A 24,484-nucleotide genomic window follows, 5' to 3' on the forward strand; every position below is an offset into this window, starting at 1 on the left:
AACTTTTGTTAAAAGGTCCGCCAACAGTATCAGCTGTGCCTTTCTTCAGCCAGTCAAATGCCAAACTCTGTCTCACCTGCTTTATATATCGGCGCTGATGTCCTCAGAATGGATGGATGTCAGGATTTCAGCACTGTGCATGCTCTCCAGCGCTTTAGCACCAGACATCCCTGTTCCCTCTGCAGCTCACAATGCAGTCGTGGTGATGGCTCCAGCAGTGAGAAAGACAAAATTGCACAGGATTTCCATCACAGTGCTGGCCTGTGCATGCTGGCATCTGGGGGAAAGAACCAAGGACATCAAGCAAAGTAAGAACTGACCTTTTCCCAGGCACTTTTCCCACTCTGTAGTGTAAACGGGAGGGCTCAAGCTGATTGATCAGGGGCTGGGATATTGTGCCAGGCTGAGAAAGTAGAGCCGCTTACAGTGGTTTATGGCCTTTTTTGTATTTTTCCTTGGTGCTGTTGTGTGAGCCTGTGGAGAGAGATGAACTTCCAAGAACCAGCAGCCAGATTTTGACACTGCCACAGCACACGGAGCTTCAAGTGATATGTTTCAGCTTCCAAGAAAGCCCCAACAAGTCTGGCTCTGAGGCTGTACTAAAGAATACTGCTGTAAACAGAGGGAGCAGGGGAGACCCTGGAATATGAGCTTGTAACTATCCTGAAGAGAAGCCTTTTAACTTAGCAGAACTGGAGGAAGGTAAAATTTTTAGAGCTGCATCAAATGGGGTAGCTCGGTGCTAAAAAACGAGGTGTAACTTGCCAACAAGTGGGTACCTGAGGGCACGTGAGGCAGGAAGAGAGAGTTAATAAAACTGCCAGGCAGCAGGGAGCAGACCCCTGGAGGCACCGGAGGAGGTGTTGACAGCAGAGAAAGGCAAAACAAGGCATGTTCACAGTATTCCCAAAGTATAATATGGTTACATTTTCTTCTGAGTCTTGTCTACATGAAAATCTTGTGCTGTTTCATTATGCTGATGCAAATGCCTTTTTTGGACACATATCAGTTGAAGTACGTTGTATATTGCCTTAACTTAAATCTGTTCCTACCACTTCAGTTGAAACAGGAGAAAGCACTCTTCAGTAAAATAACATCTATCCTCCCACAGAGTTAGCGTTAATTTAATAGCATCAGTTTTTGAGCTGGTTTAATTAAACTGCAACTTCCTTGCACAGGCCAGGACTGGTTGCTGCGGAAGGCAAGCATGCCAGTGTCTTGCGTGTCTTTTCTCAAACTCATAAAGAGAAGGCTCCTGATAATAGACTGGAGAGGTGGCTTAATGTGAGACTGGCAGATTCTTTGCCTGATTTTCTCCAAGTCAATCCCTGTGAAAAGAACAGGTGCCAAAGCACCAGCAAAGACCAAACCTCCTCAGTTCTTTCCACCGAAGACTGGGCTTTGTAGTGAGGGTATAAGCAACTGAAGGACAATAGGGAGGACACCATGGCCAGCCTCCAAACCCAGTTCATCTACAAATTGAAAATTTGCTTGTCCGAGACATGCATTCCTGTTCAGTAAATGTCTGTCGGTAGGCATGGTTATCAAAGGAATGAGATTTTCCTCTCTCATGTACACAGACTGTAAGTTTTCCAAAACTCGTCACTTTTGAGAACAGTCTGCTATTTGTCTTGCCAAGTGGAGGTTATTGTCCTCGTGGAAAAATATTTTCATGCTCCATTTCAAGTTTTAGCAATCAGCTGTGTCTAGTTTTGACAAGGAAGGGGATGCATTGATGCTTAGAATGCCTTAACAGCGGAGGAAGGTATGTTTTCCATTTGAGAAACACAAACGTGTTGAAAATATTTTCCTCATGTTTGAAAACCAAAACAAAATGAAGCCCACAGTAGAAATAACGAGTTCATCTTGATTAGGAACAACATGAAAAATACTGCTGTGTAATTGTGCAGTTAGAGCTGAATGGAAGCTGCTCTATAACCTGGGCTCACACACAAGAGGGGAACCCAGCTGTTTTAGCTAAGTCACTCAGGTTTTGTGAATGTGTGGGCAGAGCCTCATGTGGTCTTCCTCCTGTCACATGGCAGGACCCATGGACAACGTGATTATCCAGTGGGCATGTGGAAGGTCCAGTGATTCCCAGAAAAGTTTGACTCATTGTCCTTCACTAATTTCACCCTGTGCTCCAGGCTTGCTGCAGGGTTGGTCAGATGGACTTCTGCTCTTTCAGCACTGGTCTTTTCCAGGGTGTGCAGGGAGGTGGCCACGAGCTGCAAATTGTTCTGGCAGGATGCCTCCCGCTGTTGTTTTGCCTGGGGACTCTCACTCGTGTAGCCAGAACATGCGAGGACCCTGAGGGGCTGAGGAGAGGTGATGGCCACGCGTGATGTGGGTTGCTGCAGAAGCTGGGAACATCGATTTGGCCTGCGTGCGCCCTCAGCAGCCCTGGTGAACTAGATGTAACAGAGCAGACCAGAGGAAGTGGTTTCTGTGTCTAAATACCTGTGAAAGTTTCTAAATACCTGTGAAAGGACATAAGACCTTCGTCAGACTGCATGGGCCTCATTTTGTGGTATTCTTCTAGAGGTACTATATCAAACAGACAAAAGATAATAGTTCCTTATCAGATACATGCTACTTCTGCAAATGCCTTCTTAGGAAGGGCAGGACCATGCTGCCTGGGATTTATTTGCACAGATCCACTGAGCTGAGCTCAGTAACCTATTTGGCATGATTTGCGCAGAAAGAATAATGGCAGCATTACTTAATATTTAACTAAGTACTAGACTCATTCAAATCATCAAATGTTGGCTTGTGCCCAGTGTCTCTGCGAAGCAGAAAAGTTTGGCATTTTTTCTAACTTAAAAAAGGAGATGCTGAAATATAGGCAAAATATTTTTTCCAGGTTCTGTGGACGGCTGGATCTGATGGCAATAGAGAGGAAAAGAGTGATCCTGAATCAAAAAACAACGCAAGTCAGACACAAAATGATTTAAATTAATAGATCTCCATGTGAACAAAACAGGTGTGAGACGAAAATTAGACTTGAAAAATTCTGGGAAGTTGGAAATCTTGGCTCCCCATCCAAGCATGATATTTTTGCATGAAAAGCAAGTCCCAGCCGCCTTTCCACTCACGCAGCTTTTTCATTAAAGAAATGGAAGGGGCGGGAGGGAGCATGAATTAACTTGTGATATACAGCTGTTGATTTAGGGACTTAACTCCTAAAGTTGCCTGGGAAACAGTCCTGTAAAAGAAAGGCCTGATTTTCTGGCTTTTGTAAGTCTGGGGCAACCCCAACACATTCAGAGAAGTTACAGTAAGGTAGAGTGCTGTGACTCAGCCCTGCTCTTTTTCTAACCAGGACGCACAGGGCAGGTTTTTTATACTGAAAACTCATTATTTTTTTGCTCAATTCAAAACCAAACTAAGCATAAGTCAGGATTTTTTTTTTTTTTTTTTAACTGGTATCTGCAAGAGAGCCGCATACCATGGAAAGAAATTTAGAACGGCACAAGACAAATATTTGTGATTTTTAGAGTGCTTGTGAGAAAACAGACATTATAATTAGAGATGGAGACAGCTCTGCACAAGCACACCCGCAAGTTCCTGGTTAACCTACTGCTCACTGTAACATGGAAGTAAAATCTGCTAAGCAGCTTTTAAAGATGAACTGCTAATTTCTAACAAAAGGACACTAGCACAAGCAAAGTTGAATATGTTCTCTACATACTCTGTTCTCTACGACACTGGAGTTCCCTTTTTTTTTTTTTTTTTCTTTTGGTTATATTTGCCCAGATTCGTACGTGCTGTTACCATGCTCTAGTATCAGCAGTATCCAGTTTGTTTTTTAACTAACTTATCATGCCTTCACTAGACACCACCCTGCTGCTTTCTTTTTTTAGAGGAGCCCCTTTTGAATTATCTCTTCATAGACAGTTTTTTTACTGACGTCTGATGTCTGCAGCACTTTGTTTATCATGGCAGGGAAAAAAAAAAAAGCAGATTCATCATGGGATTTCCCTCGCTTTTGATATTGATACAGTAAATTCATTTGTACAGTCTTGTGACTGGAAAACAGTGAAATGCCCCAAACCAAAAGCTGCAATGTAAAACTCTCCAAAAACTGAAAAATTCAGTGAGCTTTGTAGATCTTCAGAATGCATTTCTTGGTTTAAAAATGGGAAAACTTTTGGTTGTGAGAAAGAATTTTGTTCTCCCAGCTGTTAAGCATCCTGTACAACTTATTTTAGAGCTGTTCTGGGGCTAAAACTGTACCTGTTAACGTGGGCTGGATACCTGCATATCTTTGCCTTGCAGTACAAAAGCAATTGCCGGGCCAGTGTTGAGACACAGGGGAGTTGCTGTAATCTCCTTAGCTCTCTGAATCGCTGTTTGAATCATCTTACACTTTAGAAAATACATCAAGTGTATCTAGGCATATAGGATGTGTTTTGGAAAAGCATTTAGGCAAGGTAAAAAAGTGCTGGAACGCATGCCATTAAACTTGAACGTTTTCCTTCGGAGCCTTGGGATACACACACCTTACTGTAGCATCCGGGCACCTGGTGTTTGTGGTAAGGTGTTTGTCTGAAGATGTCTCAGGGCTGTTCTCATTTACTGTTGCAATGGCTTTGAGGGCAGAGAAAATTCAAGGTTTTCCCCATGTGTATGATTTCAACTTGTGATATGCAGAAATAAAATATTTTTTTTAGTTAAGATTTCAGATGAACAGACAGAAGGCATGTTTTATTTCAGAAAAATGTTCCAGAACATCTCTAGGGCCTTCTGCCATTCCTCGAAGCACAACCAACTAATACTTCAGACTCACATTACCAAAGCCTTGAAATAGAGGTTACATAAATTCAATTCTCTGTCTTGGATTTGGAGTATGATACAGCACAGAGCAGCTTCCCTCCATCTGTTTTGCATATAATGAAATGAAGGCTTTGATGTATTTTTTTTTTCCTTTTTATCAGTCTATCACTTATTCAGTAGTTCGTGATAGAGAAAAACATATACACTCACTTAAAGACTAAAGCTACAGTGCTGGTAACAAATGCGAGATTACTTTGAGTGCTTATACACTCAGTCCTTTTATTTGAACAGATTTTTCTCCCAGGCAATGGAGTTGAAGTAAAAAACTCCAACCAACTAGAATACTTTACTTGTCTTCCACACAGATTTATGCTTTTGGTTTTGACACAAAGAGAAACCACTCAGATGCGTGAAGCTATATATTGCCTCCATACCCAAACGGGATGAAAGCCCCACTGTATTTACAACTGAAAGCACCATTGTATAAGGCACTAGCAAAACAGAAGGTGAAAGAGGCCATTTGCCGAGGAGCTTAAATTCTAATTCAGTGACTAATTGGTGTGGGGGGGAAGCCTCACTGCTCTGTCAGGTATACCCCCAAGTTTTAGTTAATAACAGGCTTGGTTGAAGATGTGGTTTTGTGATATATTGGCAAATAGGGGTAGGTGTGTGATGAAAAATGACTGACGCACAGGCAAGCACGAGCCAAAAAAATGTTGAGAACCACTTGTCTGATGAAGTCAAGACGTGGTGAGTGGCTGTAACAAAAAGACAGGTGAAGGGCTGGTGTGTCCTTACTCAGTATGTGCTCTCTGAGCTCTGATGGAGAAGGCTTTGTTGTCCTCGTATAATAGACCAGAGCCAGGTGTGTTAGAGATGTATGAAAAAGTTCAGGCCAACGAGAATGTGATGTGGTCTCAGGGACAGGGGAAACAGCTTTGAGTATGTGAACGCACACAGGTTTTCATGGCCTTGTATAGAAGTGGACCATCAGATAAGTGGCAGAGAAATGATTCAGCCCTACAAATGTGAGACAACAATAGCATGGATAAAAGACAAAAAAAGACAGGATCTGGAACTTGCGTAGAGGAAAACCCGTTGAAGTGTTGAAACTGGCCTGTTGAAACTGGCACACATTCAGAAATAAAGGGTGAGGATTTCCTGGGCACACATCTGGGTGGCAGAGAGAAAGGTCATGTTGCTGGCAGCAACCAGAGGCGGAAGGGAGTGGGGACAACCTAGGAGGGAAGACACGATGTCACAGTAGAAAAACTCCCAGGAGGAAGCTTTGGAGAGAAGGTTTAGTTATTAAAGAATGTGAGGATTTGATTACAGAAACTTCTTTTGAAGATGAAATTATTAAGGAAGACAGCTCATATATCAAATAGCGCTAAACAATGAGCTCAGGGTGTTCTGGAAATTACTATGGGGATGTCTGCAGTGCTTTATGGCAAATACTTGATCTAGCTTTGAACAAAAGAACTATTCTCTGAAAACATATCAAGGGCACTGAGCATAATCAGCACAGAACCCTCCTGTTTGCCACAGTTTTCGCCAGTCATTAAGCTGCCTTTCTTCTTTCCAACCCTGTTTTCTTCTGTGTCTGCCTCGCTCAGATCCCAGCCGTTCTTCAGTGCGGTGCGGTTGTTCTGGTGCCCAAGCAGAAGCTCATGTGTTGAGGAAAGGAGTTCCCTAGGCTGCTTCTTCTGCAATAAACATTCCAGTGAAAAGCATCTGCTACGGCCTGGAAGGGTTCCAGAGCAGAGACCCTGCAAAACACAGCCCAGCTGGTCCAAGAGATAATTGCTGCCAAAGGAGCGTAGCTGTCTGCAAGAAGTCGGGAACAGGATATGGCTTGGACTGCCGGTCCTTGTGCAGTTTGAAATGCGAATCAAAGTCGCTTGGCTGCTTTTGCCATGCTAATGAAATGATCTTGTTCAAAGAGTAGCCGTAATAAGATTATGCATCTAATGGCCGTGGAGATCCTGGCTTGTGTCCTGTGGCTGTGACTGCATATTGGCCTGTAATGCATCTTTCTGTTAAGCGCATTCTTACCCACTGAAGTACAGCCCATAGGTACCAAGGTCCTCAGGCCCAGGAATACTTATTTTTCTCTAGTATCCCTGCCTCTTTTCTTTACCTCACGGGCTCCATCAGTCGGTTTGCCCGTGCTGGACCCACGGCCCCACCTGCACGCTGGGGCACGAGGCGCTGGGTGCGATCCAGGGCAGGCAGGGTGATGGGAGGTGTGTGACCGCACAGCGGGGGCACCAGCCTTCGGCCTCCCTCTTCACTGGGTTCAGCAGTGGGGTGGTGGACGGAAGGCCAGCGCTGTCCTGGGCGGCATCAAAGCAGCGAGGCCAGCAGGGCAGGGAGGGGATTCTGCCCCTCTGCTCTGCTCTGCTCGGCCCCACCTGGAGCCCTGCGTCCAGCCGTGGGGCCCCCAGCACCAGGACAGGGACCTGTGCGAGTGGGCCCAGAGGAGGCCACGAGGCTGATCAGAGGGCTGGAGCACCTCTCCTCTGGGGACAGGCTGAGGGAGCTGGGGGTGTTCAGCCTGGAGAAGGGAAGGCGCCGGGGAGACCTCATTGTGGCTTGTCAGTGCTGGAGGGGGCCCTACAGAACAGAGGGAGGAGTCTTGGTCAGGGGGTGCAGTGCTAAGACACGGGGGGATGGTTTGAACCCCCAGCGGGGCGCTTTACACCAGGCTTCAGGGGGAATTCCCCCCTCGGGGCCGGGCGGCGCTGCCCACAGCCCGAGGCCGCCCCTCAGGGCAGCCCCGCCCCGCCCCGCGCCCTCCCCCCGTGCTGGCCGCGGGGCCGCGCAGGGGCCGCCGGCGGCTTCCGGCACAGGTGACCTCCCCCCCCAACCGCCCCGCCGCCCCGCCCTCCCGCGGCCTCGCCCACGGGCGCACTCCGATTGGCTCGCGGCGCTGCTCGTCCGCCGGGCCGCCCAATCGCAACCTCCGCTCCCTCCCCGGCGTCACGGGCGCGCGGACGCCGGGGTTTATAGCGGAGCTCGGGGGGCAACCGCTCAGCGGCGGGAGGAGGGCGGCCGGGGTTGGGGGGGGCTCAGCTGCGGGGCGCGGCTGCGGCGGTACGGGCAGGCCGCTGCCCCCTGCGGGTAAGGCGGCCGTTAACGGTCGGGGGCTCCGTGAGAGGCGGGCCGGGGGCTGTGGGGTGCGCTCTGCTTTCGGGCAGCCCCGAGAGCAAGCGGGGGCTGGCGTGGAGGAGCCGCCCGCGGCTTCTTTGTGCGAGCGGCCGCTGCGTGCTGCTTGTGCCTCCTCACAGCGGCTCCCGCTGCGGCCCCGCGGATCTGAGCGGATTTGTTCTCCCGGGCAGCGCAGTTGGTCTGGGCGGTGAGGTGCTGGCGGAGATGCAGCTTGCTGGGGGCTGTGCTTTGTTCAGTTCGTTCAGGGCTGCGCTGTGCGGCTCTTGCTGTAAGCCTGGTGTCTGGCTCAGTGCTGTGTCTGTGCCTGCTATAAGTTGATTTCTTTGCGTAGTGTGCAGGTGATGACTGCGAGTGGAAGAAGTGGGACGTGCAAGGGATTTAAACTGAGATGCTCCTTCTGCTACGTAAAACTCGAGCCTCTTCTGTGTGAGGTCAGGCTTTACCTTGTGTTTACCAACTCTCTGTTGTGTATCACACAACACCTGCTGATATTATGTAGAACTTTAGTAGCTCTTAGCTCCGCAAAGCCTCTGAGCTGTGCCAGTTGTTGGAAGCTATTGCTGGGGAGCTGTTGCATGGCATCTCACAAGGACACACGGTCTTTCCTTGCATGGTGAGGCATGTTGCTCCAGAGCTGGTCAGTTTGGGTGTTGGACCAGGGTGATTTCCTGAGCCAGGGATGCCCCAGGGTGGTGGAGTGACCTCCTGGAAGCACTTGCATGGGTTGGGAAAGCTACCACTTGAAGAATATGCAGCTCTGGGGTGTGCTAATGACTGCAGATATGTACAAGGAAGGTGTGACACCCTGTGTATTTACTAGCACTTGCAGGGTCACTGTCTGGACAGAGTGGTGGGCACCTGACTGAGAGTAAAGGCTGCAGCTCCATCTGGGGTTTCTTCCACCTCCCAAGAGTTGCTGACACTTCTACCCAGACAGAGCTGCTGGAGGGAGAGGCTGCAGTGCCCAGCTCAGAGTGCAGGCAGCACCCAGACCTTTCCCTTTTGGTGGGGTGGGCAGCAAACCTGCCTGCAAAATGCCTCTGTGGGTAGAGGGCCTCCTGCAAGAGGTGGTAAGGCTGTGATATCAGGAAAGCTGAGGAGGAGTTAGGTGGTTCCACTTGTCTGCAGTGAACTCACAGCCAAAAGCTTGCCTTCAAGCCCTTAGAGAAGGGAGTGAAAATGGAGAGAAAAAAAAAGCAATGGAAGCTTCTTACAGCAAAGAGCAGCAGGAGGAAGAGATTTCCCCTGATGCCTGAGGTGCCCTTGCAGAACCCCAGGACTGCAGAGAAGGAGCAGTTGCGTCAAGGGAGGTGCAGGTGTTGACTGAGCCAGCTTTGTCTGGTCACTCTATCTTGACCAGTCCAACCAAGAAACAGATGGGTGATAGTAGTAAGAGACTTTCTTCTCAGGGACCAGAAGTGCCTATTTGATGAGCTGACCTACTTGCAAGAGGTTTGCCTATGTGGCTTTTATTAGGGCTATTGCCAAGAGACTGCTGGGTCTCGTACATCCCACAGATAGCTGTCCATTGTTACTTTAATGTGGGCACCAACAATGCTGTCAAGCAGTCCAAGGCATATTGTGGAGGACTTTAGAGCATCTCTCTGAGGCTCTGGAGCACAGGTGGCTCAGTTCACTGACTTAGTGGTTTGATGCCAGAGCAGCAATAGATGCCCAGAACCAGGGAAGGGCTCAGACCAGCAGCAGAGTGCCTGAAGAGCAGCACAGAGGAATGTCAGCCATTTCATCAAATAAGTTTCATTAGGAACCAAGCTTAAGTGCTTCTACTTGAATGCATGCGCCAAGGAAAATTAGAGGAACTGGGAGTTTCGGTTCAGTCTCCAGGCTGTGGTATCACTGGCCTCAGTGAGATGCGGTGGGGTGGCTTGCCTGTCTGGAGATGGGTGGGATAGGTGGTTTGGGGCTCTTCAGGAGAGATGGGGAAGGAGAGGAGGAGGGGTAGCCCTTGTGTTAGGGAATGCCTTGGCTGCGTGGAGCTGGGTACTGGTGATGAAAGGGTTGAGTCTCCTGGATGGGAGTCAGGGAAAAGGCAGGCTGGTGTGGGGGAGAAGACTGAACAGAGCTTCTGGAACTGAACACAAAAATTTGTGTACCCTGGAAAAAGGGATGGGCAGCACAGGAGAACTGCAGAACTATTGTCAAGCTGCGCAGGGTGAGAATTAGGCTGAAGCCCAGCTGAAACTCAATTTGGCTAGTGCAGTAAAAGACAATTAAATGCTTTTATGTATCAACAATAAAAGGAGGATTAAGGAGAATCTCCTTTATTGTATGTGAGGGGAAATCTAGTGATGAAAGATAAGGCTGGGGTACTTAATGCATTTTTTTGCCTTGGTTTTTATTAGTAAGGCCAGTTGTTCCCAGGGTACCCGGCCTCCTCAGTTGGAAGACTGACAGGGAAAGAGGTAAGTAACAATCCCTACAATCCAATGGGGTGACCTACTACATCTTTGAATGTTTGTAAGTGTGGGGCTGGATGGAATTCATCCGAGGGTACTGAAGGAGCTGGTGGAGGTGCTTGCCTTGCCAAGCCTCTTTCAGTAATTTTTTAGCAGTCCTGGCTAACTGGGTAGGTTCAAGTTGACTGGAAATTAGCAAATGTGACTCTGATCTGCAAGAAGAGTTAGAAAGGAGGATCCAGGGAATTACAGTGTGACCTCATTACCAGGGAAGGTTATGGAGCAGATCATCTCAAATGCCATTGCATGGCATGCATGGGACAATTGAGTGATCAAAAAGAGCCAGCATGTGTTTATAAAGGGCAGGTCCTGCCTGACTAACCTGATCTCCTTTTTTGACAAGATGACCTGTTTAGTAGGTGAGGGAAAGGCTGTGGGTGGTGTTTACCTGGGTTGTAGTAAAGCATTTGACATCACTTACTACAGTGCTCTGCTGGAGAAACTGGCTGCTTATGGCTTGGATGGGTGTCTAGGGTGAAGAAATCAAAGCCACAGTGAATGGAGTTCAAGCCAGTTGATAGCTGGTCACCAAGAGTGTTTTCTAGGCCTCTGTCTTGGAGTTAGTTTTGTTTAACACTTCCCTCAATGATCAGCATGAGGGGACCAAATCCACCCACAGTAAGTTTGCAGACTGGACATTGGGAAGATCTTCAGAGAGGGTGGTCAGTCATGGGAACAGACTGCCCAAGGAAGTGGAGTTGCCACTTCTGGAGGTGCCACTTCTGCATCTTTATGTGAGGGACATAGTTTAGTGACGGGACTCAATGGGGCCAGGCTGGTGGCTGGATTCTTTTGAAGGTCTCTTCTAACCCAGATTTTTCTGTCCTTGTGGATGTAGAGGAGAGCTTAAGGTGCTGTTGGCATGTCTAGTTTGATGTTGGTTGTAATGAAATCAACTTACATGCTTTTTGAAAGTGTTTGGTAAAAATTAATGCTGATGTTGTAGTGGGTGCTTCCCAAAACCCAGGCTGTGTGGGTCTAACTCATACTACAGATGGGCCTGAATTTGAGCCATGTGGAATGTGACTGAAGCAGCTCCAAACAATTTATGAATATTACATAAATATTTAATTTCTGGGAATCCAGTCCTAAGTTAGGTCACAGTCCTTTACCCATTAAGACAACCCTGAATTCCAGTTCTATAGTTCTCTGAAATAGAGGAAGGTGCTGTTTGACTTCATGGATGTGTAGCTGTATTTATTGAAGATAAAATGTAAAATGCTAATTTTACCTATGGAAAAAGTAGGATCATAAAACCCAGCCTGTAAGAACAGAATTGGAAAATGGGCTTTAAAGTCATAAAGTCAGGCAGAGGGATAGGACTCATTGTTAAATGAGTTCTGGGCTCCATGAGATGAGGGCTCACTAGCTGTGCATCCTAGGGTTGTGTTGTGGCACTTGTGTGGAGGAATGGTTGAGGAGGTAGCCTGGAGAAAAATGAAGCAGAGATTAGCAGATGAGGAGTGCTGGGGAGAAAATTGGAGGAAACAAGTTATGTGGAACATAATTATAGTCAAATCTCATTTGAGAAAGCTAATAAGGTTTTGTGGTGGCTTTCTCCAATTGCTGAGACTCACAGATGGTGTCTGTGTGCCTGCATTCCCTTGGAGCTGGTGTGGACCTGGGCAGCTCTTGAGCTTTGGCTCCATGTCTTGCCTCTAATTTCATGAGTCACCACAGAGTGAGGTCTGCCTCTCTGATTGGGAGCCACTGCTGTTGAATGAGGCTCTATTTAAGCACTTGATGGAGATCTGTAGGCAGGAACACCTTGTGCAAATCTACCACTAATCAATTGGGTAAGTGGGCTTGTCCCAGCAAGCTGGGTGGAGGACAGTGCTTTCCCTTGCATGTGGGGGTGGAAAGGAATTCAAGTCCAGGAGACCTCACAGGTAAAAACATACTCACCAGACATTATTAGTCTTAGGTTGTTTTCATCCTGATAGTTGTCTGCTCTTTGCTGCCATATTAATATTTGTAATGCATTATCTGTGGGTTGTGTTTGTGTGTCCCATCTATGCCTAGATGCCTCATTGCTAGATGCCAGACCCATCTTCATCTGTGCCAAGCTGCACCCGCCATGGCTAAGTACAAGCTTGTTCTCCTAAGACATGGGGAAGGAGCCTGGAACAAGGAGAATCGCTTCTGCAGCTGGGTGGACCAGAAGCTGAGCAGTGATGGGATAAAGGAAGCTCAGAACTGTGGCAAGCACCTTAAAGCCCTGGGCTTTGAGTTTGACCTCGTCTTCACCTCTGTACTCAGACGCTCCATCCAGACTGCATGGCTGATCCTGGAAGAGATGGGCCAGGAGTGGGTCCCCATTCAGAGCTCATGGCGACTGAATGAGCGCCACTACGGTGCACTGATCGGTCTTAACAGAGCAGAGATGGCTCTGAATCATGGGGAAGAGCAAGTGAAAATCTGGAGGAGAAGCTATGATGTTACGCCACCTCCCATAACTGAATCTCATCCCTACTACGAAGAGATCTACAATGACCGCCGGTATAAATGCGGTGATGTCTCCCAGGATCATCTTCCAAAGGCTGAAAGTCTAAAAGATGTGCTTGATAGACTCCTTCCCTATTGGAATGAAAAGATAGTGCCAGAACTCAAAAGTGGCAAAATGATCCTTATATCTGCTCATGGCAACAGCAGCAGGGCACTGCTCAAGCATGTGGAAGGTAAGGGTCTTCCTCTTAGCTGTCCTTCCCCTCTTCCCTACACACCTGTGTGGAGTCCCGCATTTTTCTCTATAGCATATTGCTCATCTGGACAGTAATGTTTAATGTCTGCGGTCTGTAAGGAGAGTGGAAAGCTGACCTACTGGAACAGGATTCAAACTGGGGGCTGAAGAGAGGTGATGAAGAATCAGTTGGGTTAATGTAGTTGAAGAGCACCGCACTTCCCCTTCTTTTAGCTGCTCATTTTAAACAAGTGTATTCAGACAAACTTTGAGGTTAGTCTAGACAAACTCTTCAGACTGTCTTTTGCATTTATTCAGCTGTTTTGCCAGAAGGGTTGAAGTTATAATCTGTTTATTAAACAAGCATTGCTTTAACATGGTGAAATAAACCATCCTGGGTTGCAGGATGTGTTCTTGACTTTATTGTGGTACGTTCCTTTTTTTAAGGATTCAATCCTGGTGATTCTTAAAAGCTTCTGTGACAGGGAGTTCTGTAGGAAGTAGGTACTTGCTAAAGCTTATGAATGTACTGTAATACTTCCAGATATAGAAGATGCCTACCAGTCAACAGCTAAGCTAGTAGCTTAACGTAAGGTTTATTATTTGAGACCTGGAAAGTGATTTATTTTTGCTGGATTCTTCCTTCTCTCCCACCTCTTTATAATGACATTGCTTCTAGTATAAGCAATCCTGAACTGGAAGGAAGTCTGTATTTCTTCATGGGCAGCGTAGAATTTAGTGACTACCACATGCATGAGAGCAGCCTGCTAGGGATGTAGCTGTGAATATGGGCAAACTGGATTTGTGCCCACTCAGTTTTCTCTAGCTGTAAATCCTGTGTACCCTCATAGCTCTGACTCTGTAAGGCATGTTTTGCATTCAGGCATGCTGGAACAGTCAGTGCAGCTGATGCTGTAGTGGGAGTCAAAAGCCCAGAGGATAAGCACACCCAGGTGGCTTCCAGAACTACAGAGCCAGTGAATTCTGGGGTACAGATCCCTCAGATGCAGGAGGAAGGCTGGTTCAGCTGGTTCCACTGATGTGGTCAGGATGGCTGTCAATATGTGAAATGATTTAAAACCAGAAGGGATAAAGGGATAAGAGGACCCCCAGCCAGTGCCCCTGCCCTGCCCCTTAAGAACTGCAGCAGTGCAGGAAGCCTTGCTGGCCAAGATGTCTAGGTGTGAGATGCTGCTTTCTGCAGAAACCCCGGGCAGTTGTTCGTGCAGTTATGCACCAAAAGTAGAGAGGACAGCATCAGCAACTGGTAAAGATTACTTTAAAGTGTGGCTGGACTCCTTTTTGCATTGATATCAGTGAGAGCAGTAAGTTAGAGCCAGCTGCAGAGCTTTTCTGTGAGGCATTTGGAATTAGGTACAATTCTTCAAGAGCTGCCCACATTACAACTATAAAAGAGAAAATAACCAAACAAAGCAGAATTTCTTTTCTGTACTGGACCATGCCTCATCCTTCCCAGTGCATGCCTGCATAGTTAAATGTGAGGAATCCTTGGCAGAGGATCTAGTTCTTTTCACCAAGGACTGTCCATCAGCTACCATGTGCACAATTGCAGGAGATGTGCTGGCTTTTCTCTGCCCTAAGCAGTGGGGATCTGGATTGCTGCAGAGCTGTCCTGAAGGGTGGTGTGAACAGACCTCTAAGACCTGATACTGCCACCTGCATTTTTTGCTTATCTTCAACCTATATCTAGTTAGATAAGAGGTGTCTTGTCTGTTTTCATGACTTTCTCTTTTTCTCCTGAAAGGCTGTGAGCTGCTCTGGAGCCTTGCTGGAGCTGGACCTCATCCAACAGTGTTTAAAGCTTGTTAGTCTGTTGTACTTCTAGCACCCACTGTGGAGTGGGCTTTATTTCGTGGGGGCTTTTTATAACAAACTGCCCTACGCTTGCAGGAAGTGTCTAGGCTCCTCTGTCTTCACTGGAGCTGTGTTTTTTTGGGACACTGAGAAAATGGGCTTCAAATGTTTCAAGCAGCAGTCATAAATGACTGCTTGGGTATCTTAGTAACAAGTTAATTGTAGAAGCTGTAGCTCAAGTTCTAAATGGCAATAAATACTTTCACTCAACTTGAGTTGATGAAATAATTCCAGTTGTTCTGAGGTGAAACTTAATGTATTTTCTCAAAGATTTTGCAAGTTATCCTTGAACTTCCCATTTTGAAGTGTTTCTTCAAAACAGGCATGCAGTCTTCTGAACCAGAATGTTTTTGTTGTTAATTGAAAAAGCGGCTGTTTTCCACTTGCACACAAAAATCATCAGAGCAGCGGAATGTCAGGCGAACAAGCCTTTGATTGTAGGTTTGGACTTTGTTTGTTTTCTCAGTGCTCAGGGTAGACCTCAATAGGGTAAGTGAGATGTCTGTGGGATCTGTCACAGTTTCCATGTGAGAAGATGTAAAAGTAAAACTGCGGTAGTCTTGCTGAAAACAGTGTTTAACAAAATAAAACAACTGAATGGTCATGTTGTATGCACTCAGATCAGAAACAGCAGTTGCTTAGTGCTTGCTCTTTGGTTCCTGTGGGCTGAGTGACCTCTTCCAGAGAGTGCTGGTGGCCTCTGAGGATGCTGGGCAGTGGTCCTTCTAGGTAAAAGCCCCCTGAATTTAATAAATGCCACTGAGGAGGCAGATGCATGGCTGTTTTGTGTCACAAAGATACAGTGTTGGTGGCAGATCCCAGTCATAGTATCCAGGCTTATCTAGTCCTTACAGAATACTCATTTTTGCATCATCTTCAGGTGATCTGTGTGATGATGCTGGTAATCACTGCCAATTAAGCTGGCAAAGGAGTGGCATCATCCCACTCTCTGGCTGTGCTCCTGTTTTTCTTGTGAGCTTGTTGGGCATTTTTGAGTTAGCTTTGTCTCTAAACTGGCAAAACCAGCAAGGAGTGGGTAGCTTTCTGCCCCCTTGGTGGCTTGAGTCCCCTCAGGGAAGAGGGTGGCAAGTGCCTGCGGGTAGTGCAGGAAGGTTGGAACAGATCTGGAGCTGCAAGGGCATGGCTTTGGAGACCAACTGTTTGTGACTTCCAAAGCTGGAGTGTGAGGAAGACCTGTGGAGTCGCATCATCTTGAGCAGACTGGTCTGGGGCATGTTTGTGAGAAGGTGGTGATCTTCTCTACAAACTCAGGCTAATAGAGAGAAGAGTTCATTGTAGTGCCCTACCAGGCAGAAAGGCAGTGATATTAGCATATCAGGCCTCTTGCTTGAGGGAATTTGAACAGTGCTTCAGCCAAAGATGGGATCTTTTGCCAAAGCCCTGTCAAGAACAAGGTGTATGCTGGCAGGCTCCGGAGTTGCATGCTCAGAATTGTTGGTCACAGTGTTGCTGTGAGTTCCTGGCTGTGGTAGTGTGGCCTGGGTCACTTCTGAAGGACTGTGGGCCTCTTTCACCCTAATGGCATAGCTGGCAGCTAATCAGATCTAATCTGTGACTGCTGGGGAGTTTAAGGCAGGCTGTGAGTCCTCTACTGCATGACAATACTGTAGATCATGTTTTTTCCTACGCTGTTTCATGGGACTGGCCTCAGTAATGACACCTCTCAAATTCAGGAGCAGGCTGCAGCCATGGTGGTAGCCCATCGTTCCCCAAGTCTGCACAGTGAGATTAGATCCTGTAAAGGTCAAGAGCCAGATCATAACACAGCCTACTTCTGCTACTTCACTGAAGCTAGGTCCTCTGTCAGCCTGCATGCAGCTGGCACCCCTTTAAGAAGGGCAGCATCAGGTCCTGGGTATTTAACTTAGACTAAAGCCACAATATTTTCATTAAGACTGTGGGGAGGATGCAAGGACCTGATCTGGATCTCAAATACAAAGCAGTTCTAGAGGTTACTGCTAGCCAAGGGCATGTTGCTGGCTCATGTCCAGTCGGTGCCCACCGGGACCCCCAGGCCCTTTTCTGCCAAGCTGCTTTCCAGCTGGGCGGTCCCCAGCATGTCCTGGTGCCTGGGGCTGTTCCTCCCCAGGGGCAGAGCTCTGCGCTTCTCCTCGTGGGACTCGATGAGCTTCTGTCAGCCCACTTCTCCAGCCCTGGTTCCTCTGGGTGGCAACAAGGCCTTCTGGTGTATCAGCTGCTCCTTCAGGTTTTGTCATCTGGCAGTACATTTTTTTTTTTTTTTTGCCCCATCATCCAGATTATTACTGATGTTGAACAGGCCTGGACCCATCCCAGGGGTACACCATTAGTTACTTACTGGTCATCATTTAGTCTTTAGAGCACTGGTCTCCACCCTCAGAGCTCAGCCATTCAGCCAACTTCCAGTCAAGGTCTTTGACCAGCTCTTCAAACTACGTTGGCTTTTTTGTTGCTCTGACCATAAGAATGGGAGGAAGATGTGGGAAGAGTATGGGAGAGGGAGGGAGAAGCTGAACCATCTCTTGTGGGATTTGGCTGTAGGTGCTGAAAACTAAGCCCCATGGGGTTTGTCTCTGCAGGACTTGCCAGGGTGCCAGTACTTCAGAGCTACCAGATAAAAGTGAACTTTTAAGCTTGAGATTTGTGGAGAAATGTACTCTGTAGTAAATCTGTGAAGATGATACTGAAGGACTGTCTACCAGTCAAAGTCCCCCCCTGTGTATTTCACACCTTGAAGAGAAGTAGCAGCCTGTTTGATCATCCAGATCAGTTAAATGAAGTTTAAGTGAGGTGGAATAGTTCTAAATGTGACTCTGAAAAATCTTTAAGTACTGTAGCAAATTCTTATGATCATGTACCTAACTGCTTCCTGCCGTACAGCTAATAAAGAACCAATGCTTCAGAGGTGCTCAAACGAACATGGAGAATGCCCACTTGAAGAAGGTGGCTGACCAGTCAGCATTTTATCTGACCTCCTAAAGAAGGCTCTGAGTACTTTGGTAATGTCTGTATTCTCATGACTACTTTCTTAGGGATGATTAAACCTCTCTGGGGGAAAATCTGCTTCCAGCAGCATGGACTCAGCCCTGCTGAAGAATACTTAAACATCAGTATTACACTAGAGGGAAGAGTGTTGCTGCTTCAGTGGTCTCATTTCCTGTGGCACCTTATAGTCAGCAGCTGAGTTCTTGTCCTCACTTCGCTCTCCTTCATGTATGAGATTGGATGCAGTTGTAACACAGGCCAGGTCAAATGAAATGCAGGAAAAGGTCACTGTGCTATAGTTAAAGCACATGAAGTAACCAGATAGCAGTTTAGCTTGCTCTTGGAAGGGCCAGAGTGTAAGATGTGATCTCTTACTGTCTTCCTAGCCTGCTGGGGGTGTTCTCCAGGCATTTTGCTTGCAACTGAGGGGCTTGTGTCAAGCCTGATCAGTATCTCTCTGGCTGGAGAAAAGTGCTGTACAAATAGAGTAACAATGCTGAAATAAAGCAGCAGGACACTATTGGCTCTTTAGGATTTTCATGTCTCAACCCAAAACTCCAGCCTTCTGCCTGTGAGGCAATGCTTCCACAGGAGGAAAAATCCCAGTGAGAAAGCCAACATTCTTGCCACAGCTTGTTTATCCCAGGCTGTACTTCTTATTTGTACATCCATACTGGTTGTCTCTGGTGTGGTCGCTGTGTTTGCCACAAAGGTAAAATGCGTTTCTGAGTCTGTGTAGCAACAGCCACTTTTATTTAATCCAGATTTAGAGGAAACCTTTAAATATCCAGGCAGCTGACTGCATTGTGGTTTGCCTAAATTCTCCTGTATGACTTCATCTGCTTTGTTTAAATCTGGATGGTTTAGTCTGGGAGGCTGAATGAGAGGTGGGCAGAATGCTTCCTAGGGCCAGATTTTTGGTGGATAGGTGGTGATGTGTATGTTGTTAAAATCTGTGTTTAAGAACCATGAAAATAAGATCTCAGACAACTTGGTTGCTTGTTTTACAAACCAAAGTCCTTAAGGAAAATGTTTGTGCCTCGTAAATGGACTTTCCCGTTGTGCATGGTTACAAAACTGTAGATGCTCCTTGGTGCTGTGATGTAGGTCTGGGTTCCTACTTCCTATAACACGTGAATTTACCCGTGTATACAGGGATCAATTCAACTGGCCGAGTATGTGACTTTCTTGATGGACTGATGGTTCAATACAAAACAAGGAGCTTCTTGCAAGGGTTTATCTCTTTCTTGCCCCATTTCCTTCTGAAACAGCTGATCTACAGCTAAACCAAGTGCTTGGTTTAACCAAAACAAGAACAGGTCACTGCAAAAACTTTTGTGTTTGTGTAGTCTCAGGGTGGTGGCATAAAATGATTGTCACCTCCTGATTACTTGTTTTTTTTTTTTTCTGACCTGCTCTCATACCACTGTTGCTGAGTGGCTAGACTTTGTTTTTCTCAATGTGTTGGCTCTGCTCTTTCACTTAATGTGAAGAGTACTGGTAAATTTGCACCCATGTGTTAGGAGAGCCACCTGTTTTGTCAGCTGCTCAAGAGAATGTTTTCTTGTCCTGTAGTTTATATGGAGTCATTGTTTTTAGAAGCTTGTGTGATTTTTTTCTTTTTTTTGTAAGCATGAATTACTTGAAGGTGTCCTACTTCTCAACAGCAGACAGGCTGAGACCTCAAGTGCTTCTTAAAGCAGAGATGGAAGGGGAAATGCTGACATTCCTCCAATTCTGGACAGAAGAAAGTTGATGTTATCAGGAGTAATGTCTCCAGTCATTGCTCTTTAATGCAAACATTTAAACTTATTAAAATTTTTACTAGAGGCTTGGTCTCAAAATTCACTTGATGCTTTAGACCAGTGTGCTTGATGTCAACATACTCAGTGGTTTCATTGAGACTGGAGCCCCAGAATACTTAAAATGCATGAAATTTTCTCAATAGGTATACCTTATTTTTAGTTTTCCTACATTTGTTTCACTAAGTTGTATAACTTGACTTCTTTCTCTTCTTCTTTCCTTCCTTTGAAAGTGGAAATGGGTATCCTGATCTAGTAATTCTGGGAATAGTACTGTAGGCAAAAAGCCATAAGCATGCTTTTGGGAAATCAGATGTAAGCGGTGATCCCTACAGTGGGAGACTTAAATATTGATTTAAGATGACTGATTTAAGATACTTTCTCCTAAATTCTCTCTCCAGTGGCTTCTCATGCAAATTATCTGTATCCTGTGTCTTTAAAGATAGTTGTATTGGTTACTTATCAGAGGGCTTTATGTTGGAATAACATGTAGGCTGTGATCTGTCCAATTGTGGTATGTGAATTATGAAGATGTAGAGGAGAGCCTATGGCCCCAATGCCCTATATTAAAGGGCAGTCTCTTCCTGTTCAGTTCACGTGCAGATGAGAAAATGAGGCAGTTGTCTTCAGCTTGTCAGAAATTCCCTCCTGTAGCTCTTCTTAAAATGCTAACCAAGCTGGGGTCTAGCTGAAAATGGACCCTTCAGTAGCTGCTGGTGCTGCTGGAGGCTGGAAACAGTTCTTGATTGTTTTAAGACAGGTTAATCTTGGAAATAAGGCTGAGCACATGCAGTTTGGAAGCTGTTCACTAGCTGTAACTGTTTTTTTCTCTTTGGCAGGCATCTCTGATGAGGACATCATCAATGTTACACTCCCCACTGGTGTTCCCATACTTCTTGAACTTGATGAGAATCTGCGCCCTCTGGGCCCTCACCAGTTTCTTGGTGATCAGGAAGCTATCCAAGCTGCCATCAAAAAAGTGGAAGATCAAGGGAAAGTAAAATCTACTGAGAAATAAAATCCTACTGATGAACACAATTATTTTTAAAATGTATGTTAGTAAGTGATAACTTTCATATGACTGCTAGGTTGCACTGTGTGAAAGTCTTAATTTCAAGCAAAGTAATTGGAAGGGACAATTGAGTCTCAGGTTGGCAGATAAAACCTCTGCCTTACAGAAACTGGAATTGAAATCTCAACATGAGGTTATGGATACTGAAAAATGAAATCAAGAGAGCATTTGGGTAATGGAAACTTGAGGGGCAGTCTGCCCTAGAACTGGGATTGAGGAAGTCCCAGGACAGAAAAAAGGGATATGCTATTGCCATCTACCAATAACTAGAGCTGATCTGTTAAGTGCTGTACAGCACCAGCTTACTGGACTAATTAAGTCCAGGTTGTTATAGGCACTAACACTTTTTCACTGACAGTGGTGTCAAGTAACAGTAACCCAGTATGATTCTTTGTCAATGGCCATGGCAGTCTTTCACAACACTTTCAACTGTATAACTCTTCCTCCTTTTCTTCGGAGGTCTCCCAAGGCCAGTTCATGATCCTGAGGTGAATTTTGTAGTGCTGTTTGGACTGTTACAGCTACCACAGTTGTCTTACTCTATGCTTCAATTTTTTGAGGAATCTAGAATCAAGAATATCCCTCTTTCACCATCTTTATGAAGTCTAGCATGACTGCATTTTGCTGGTTGCAGTAATGAGATCTAACTTGGACTAACCACAGACTAAGCACAAATTTTCCTGCTCAATGTTTAAATGATAACTTAGTCCTTTAGGAGGAACCCAAACAGCTTTGAAACACAAATAACATGTACTAGGGACTTGATCAGTTGTTAAAATCATTCATGTTTACCTCAGTGAAACTTCATGTATGAAACCCCTCTCCAAACTTTACTGAATTGCAAGGAACAGAGAAATCTGTCCCATAGTGATACAGCTATAATATTGTTTGTACTGATTTCTCTGGAGGGCAAGGAAGTGATGGGTAAGATGTGAAAGGTGATGTGAACTGTGTGCAGCTCATACAGCTGTCAAGCTTATCAGGGAAGGTTATGCTGCAGTGCTTGGAAGTAATTTCTTATAAAGCTTTCCTCGCAGTCATAGCTGAATTCCTGCAGTGACCTTGCTTCTCTGCTTGGCGCTAGGCGTGAGCAGTTTGCTGTTGCTGGGTGTAATACAGTGTTCAGGCTGGGTAGTTCTGGTTTCACTTGCAACTGTGAAACTATTGTTACTTATATTTAGGTCTGACTCAATGTCTCAACATTTGAGCATCTAAATTCTGATCCCAGTTACCAGCACGGGTGGCACTTGTATATGCTGTATGAGCTGAATGTGTTCTCAGCATGGCCCAGCTACAAATCCAAGAAGCTGATGAGAGTTGCTTTAGGATTTCTAAAGTGTTTATACCATCATACCAGAGGAGCTCCTTTGTAGTGAGCAGTTCTGTGGCTCGCTTTGGAAGTGTGAAGATGTCTTTTCCTTTGAGAAGAGCCGTGTGATGGTGTTGTGCTTCTAACAATCTCCCTGCTGTGTGGAGGGAGCCTTTCCAGGTCAGATACCAGCTCACCTTAGTGTAGTGTGTATATCATGAAAGACTTACAGGCTAGATTGTAGTTTCTCTTACCTGAATAATGCTTGGGCTTCACTTGGTTTATTTTGCAGCCCTTGCAATAGGAACAAGTTCCTTGTTTTTTCTTAAAGATAGTAATAAACATAAAGCTGGTAGGTTGCCTCTCTTTTTGTACAAATCAGGATATTCATTTTTCCTCTGAAACCCTGTTAGCAGCTTCCCTGCTACTAGATTTGTGACACTGGTTGACTTCTTTCTGGGTTTTTAGCTTTCGGTGCGTAGTTTTTGATCTTGATTAATACTTTGAGTCAGTGTTGTAGAGCTGCATTGTTGATCAGAAAACATACACCTGTCAATGCTGTGTGGGAGGACCCCTGGCACTGAAGTGATGTTTCTCCAAACATTCAATAATGTATGAAGTCTTTTTACCAAGTAAAAATCACTGTAGAATCATTAACAAGGCAAATCTAGCCACGTGTCAGCAGTGGGAACTGCGTGCATCAGGATGTGAGCTTACAGAGTGTGGCTGTGAGTGCCTGTATCCTTTTGGCATTATAGTATTGTAATGTAGGACTTCGTGAGGGCTTGAAAATAGCTGGGACTGCATGAATAAGAAGGTGGATCACTGTGAAGGGCATTCATATTTCTTTCTGCAGCTGGCTGGATGGAGTTTGACTGAAAGCAGCCTTTCCAGATCTGTGGATGGTAAGAAAACAGTGATGTTTCCAGGTAGCACTGTTTCTGCAGTGCTTCTCAGGACAGGAATAGTGATAGTGCCCTAGGAGGTTGGACTTCATCTGCTTTGGTTGTGATGACAGGATTTTATGTGCACACTTCGCAGCAATACCACATCACAAAAGTATCAGGTGGAACCAACTGGGGATTTCATTGTGCTCTAAGATTATTTTAACACCTTGCAGTACTTGTTTCTAAATAGTCTTGTAATTAAACTTGACTCATATAACATGTATATTGAAAAGAAACCAGCTTTCAACAGTTGCATCAGGAAGGATGCCTGCTCTTCAGGCATAGCTACATTAGAAGAACTGAGAATCTTGCTGCTGCTGGCTTTATAAATCAGTGGTTGGAAAACATTTTTATGCATGTTTGAGTACACCTCAAAGTCCTGTAAAGGTAACCAGTGTCACTACAATGGAAGTTATGGATGTGGTTGACTGGATTTACTTCTGTATTTTTTAACTTGTGGATCAATAGAAGTAATAGCTCTAGAGTAACTTTTGAAAACCTTTTGTAAATATGGTAGTGCTGAGAGGTTCTTTATAACTCAATAAATTCACCTGAAATAGAATTTAACTTTGGCTTCAGTGTGTCTGTCTTCTAATGCCTTCCACTTTGCCTCCTTTCTAGGGTGGATAGGTAAATAAAGCTGTGACCTTCAGGGGCCTGGAGCTCAAATCAAGCAGTACTTGATCGCATATCATGTGGTCAGTTGGATAAAAATAGTTGAAGCAAACACTGCCTCATCTTTGTGTGAAGAAGTCCGGCTGGAAGGGAACACATACCTATTTGAAACTATGGGGACACTTGCATAGGAATAGCAAGTTAAACATAATTAGTTCCAGAACACTGGAGCTGAACAAATGTGCACTGTCCATGTTTGCTCTTTATAAAAAGCACTATTTGATGGTGTGCTCAAAATTGTAGCTTCTGGACATGAAGCCAACTCCTTGACTCTCCAAAAGACTAATGTCAAGCACAGTTCTGACTCCAACAAGAAGTGCAGGGGACTGCGGGGCTGCATTGATCTTCATGCAGAAGGCCTTATGTATTGCACTGGGAGGCAGTAAAGGCCTTACAGGTGGAACATTCAGGTAGAAATGGGAAGATACAACTGTGGCTTAAAGCAGAAGTATACTGAAGAAAATTACCTTTCAAAAGCTAGTCTTAAAAATCTAGTCTTAGTATGGTATTAAGAGTGGGGAAGAGAGCAAACCTGTCAGAGCTATTTGCATACTGCTGTTTAATGCTTCTGAGGTGGTGTGGAAGTGCTGCCAACTAATTGAATGTCTATGGATGTTAAGATATATCCCCCACATCCTTTGCTCTCTGTGCCAATTACCTTTTGTACTTTGCTCTTAGTTAAACTCTGCCTTGTTTATACCTCACACCTCAAACT

General features: G+C 45.6%; 1 protein-coding gene across 3 annotated transcripts; it reads left to right on the plus strand.

The window, feature by feature from the left end:
- Positions 1-7,825: 7,825 nt before the first annotated feature.
- On the plus strand, positions 7,826-22,161 carry BPGM (bisphosphoglycerate mutase). Of its 3 annotated transcripts, XM_032207434.1 has the most exons (5): positions 7,833-7,899; positions 8,279-8,378; positions 10,311-10,370; positions 12,447-13,102; positions 20,606-22,161. In XM_032207434.1, the coding sequence occupies exons 4-5, from the start codon at positions 12,502-12,504 to the stop codon at positions 20,782-20,784; spliced, it is 780 nt and encodes a 259-aa protein (XP_032063325.1). In that variant the 5' UTR covers positions 7,833-7,899; positions 8,279-8,378; positions 10,311-10,370; positions 12,447-12,501; the 3' UTR covers positions 20,785-22,161. The 3 variants fall into 3 exon arrangements, with proteins under 3 accessions (XP_032063326.1, XP_032063325.1, XP_032063323.1); XM_032207432.1 differs by lacking the exon at positions 8,279-8,378 and having other exon boundaries at positions 7,840-7,899; XM_032207435.1 differs by lacking the exons at positions 8,279-8,378; positions 10,311-10,370 and having other exon boundaries at positions 7,826-7,899.
- Positions 22,162-24,484: the final 2,323 nt, after the last annotated feature.

This window comes from Aythya fuligula, chromosome 1 (assembly GCF_009819795.1).
Source record: "Aythya fuligula isolate bAytFul2 chromosome 1, bAytFul2.pri, whole genome shotgun sequence".
Classification (NCBI taxonomy): Eukaryota; Metazoa; Chordata; class Aves; order Anseriformes; family Anatidae; genus Aythya; species Aythya fuligula.

Excerpts from the sequence above, each read along its gene's own strand:
- BPGM (XM_032207435.1), top strand. The coding sequence starts at position 12,502 with ATGGCTAAGTACAAGCTTGTTCTCCTAAGACATGGGGAAGGAGCCTGG. Across the intron at positions 13,103-20,605 it reads ACTGCTCAAGCATGTGGAAG|GCATCTCTGATGAGGACATC; the intron begins GTAAGGGTCTTC and ends TCTCTTTGGCAG.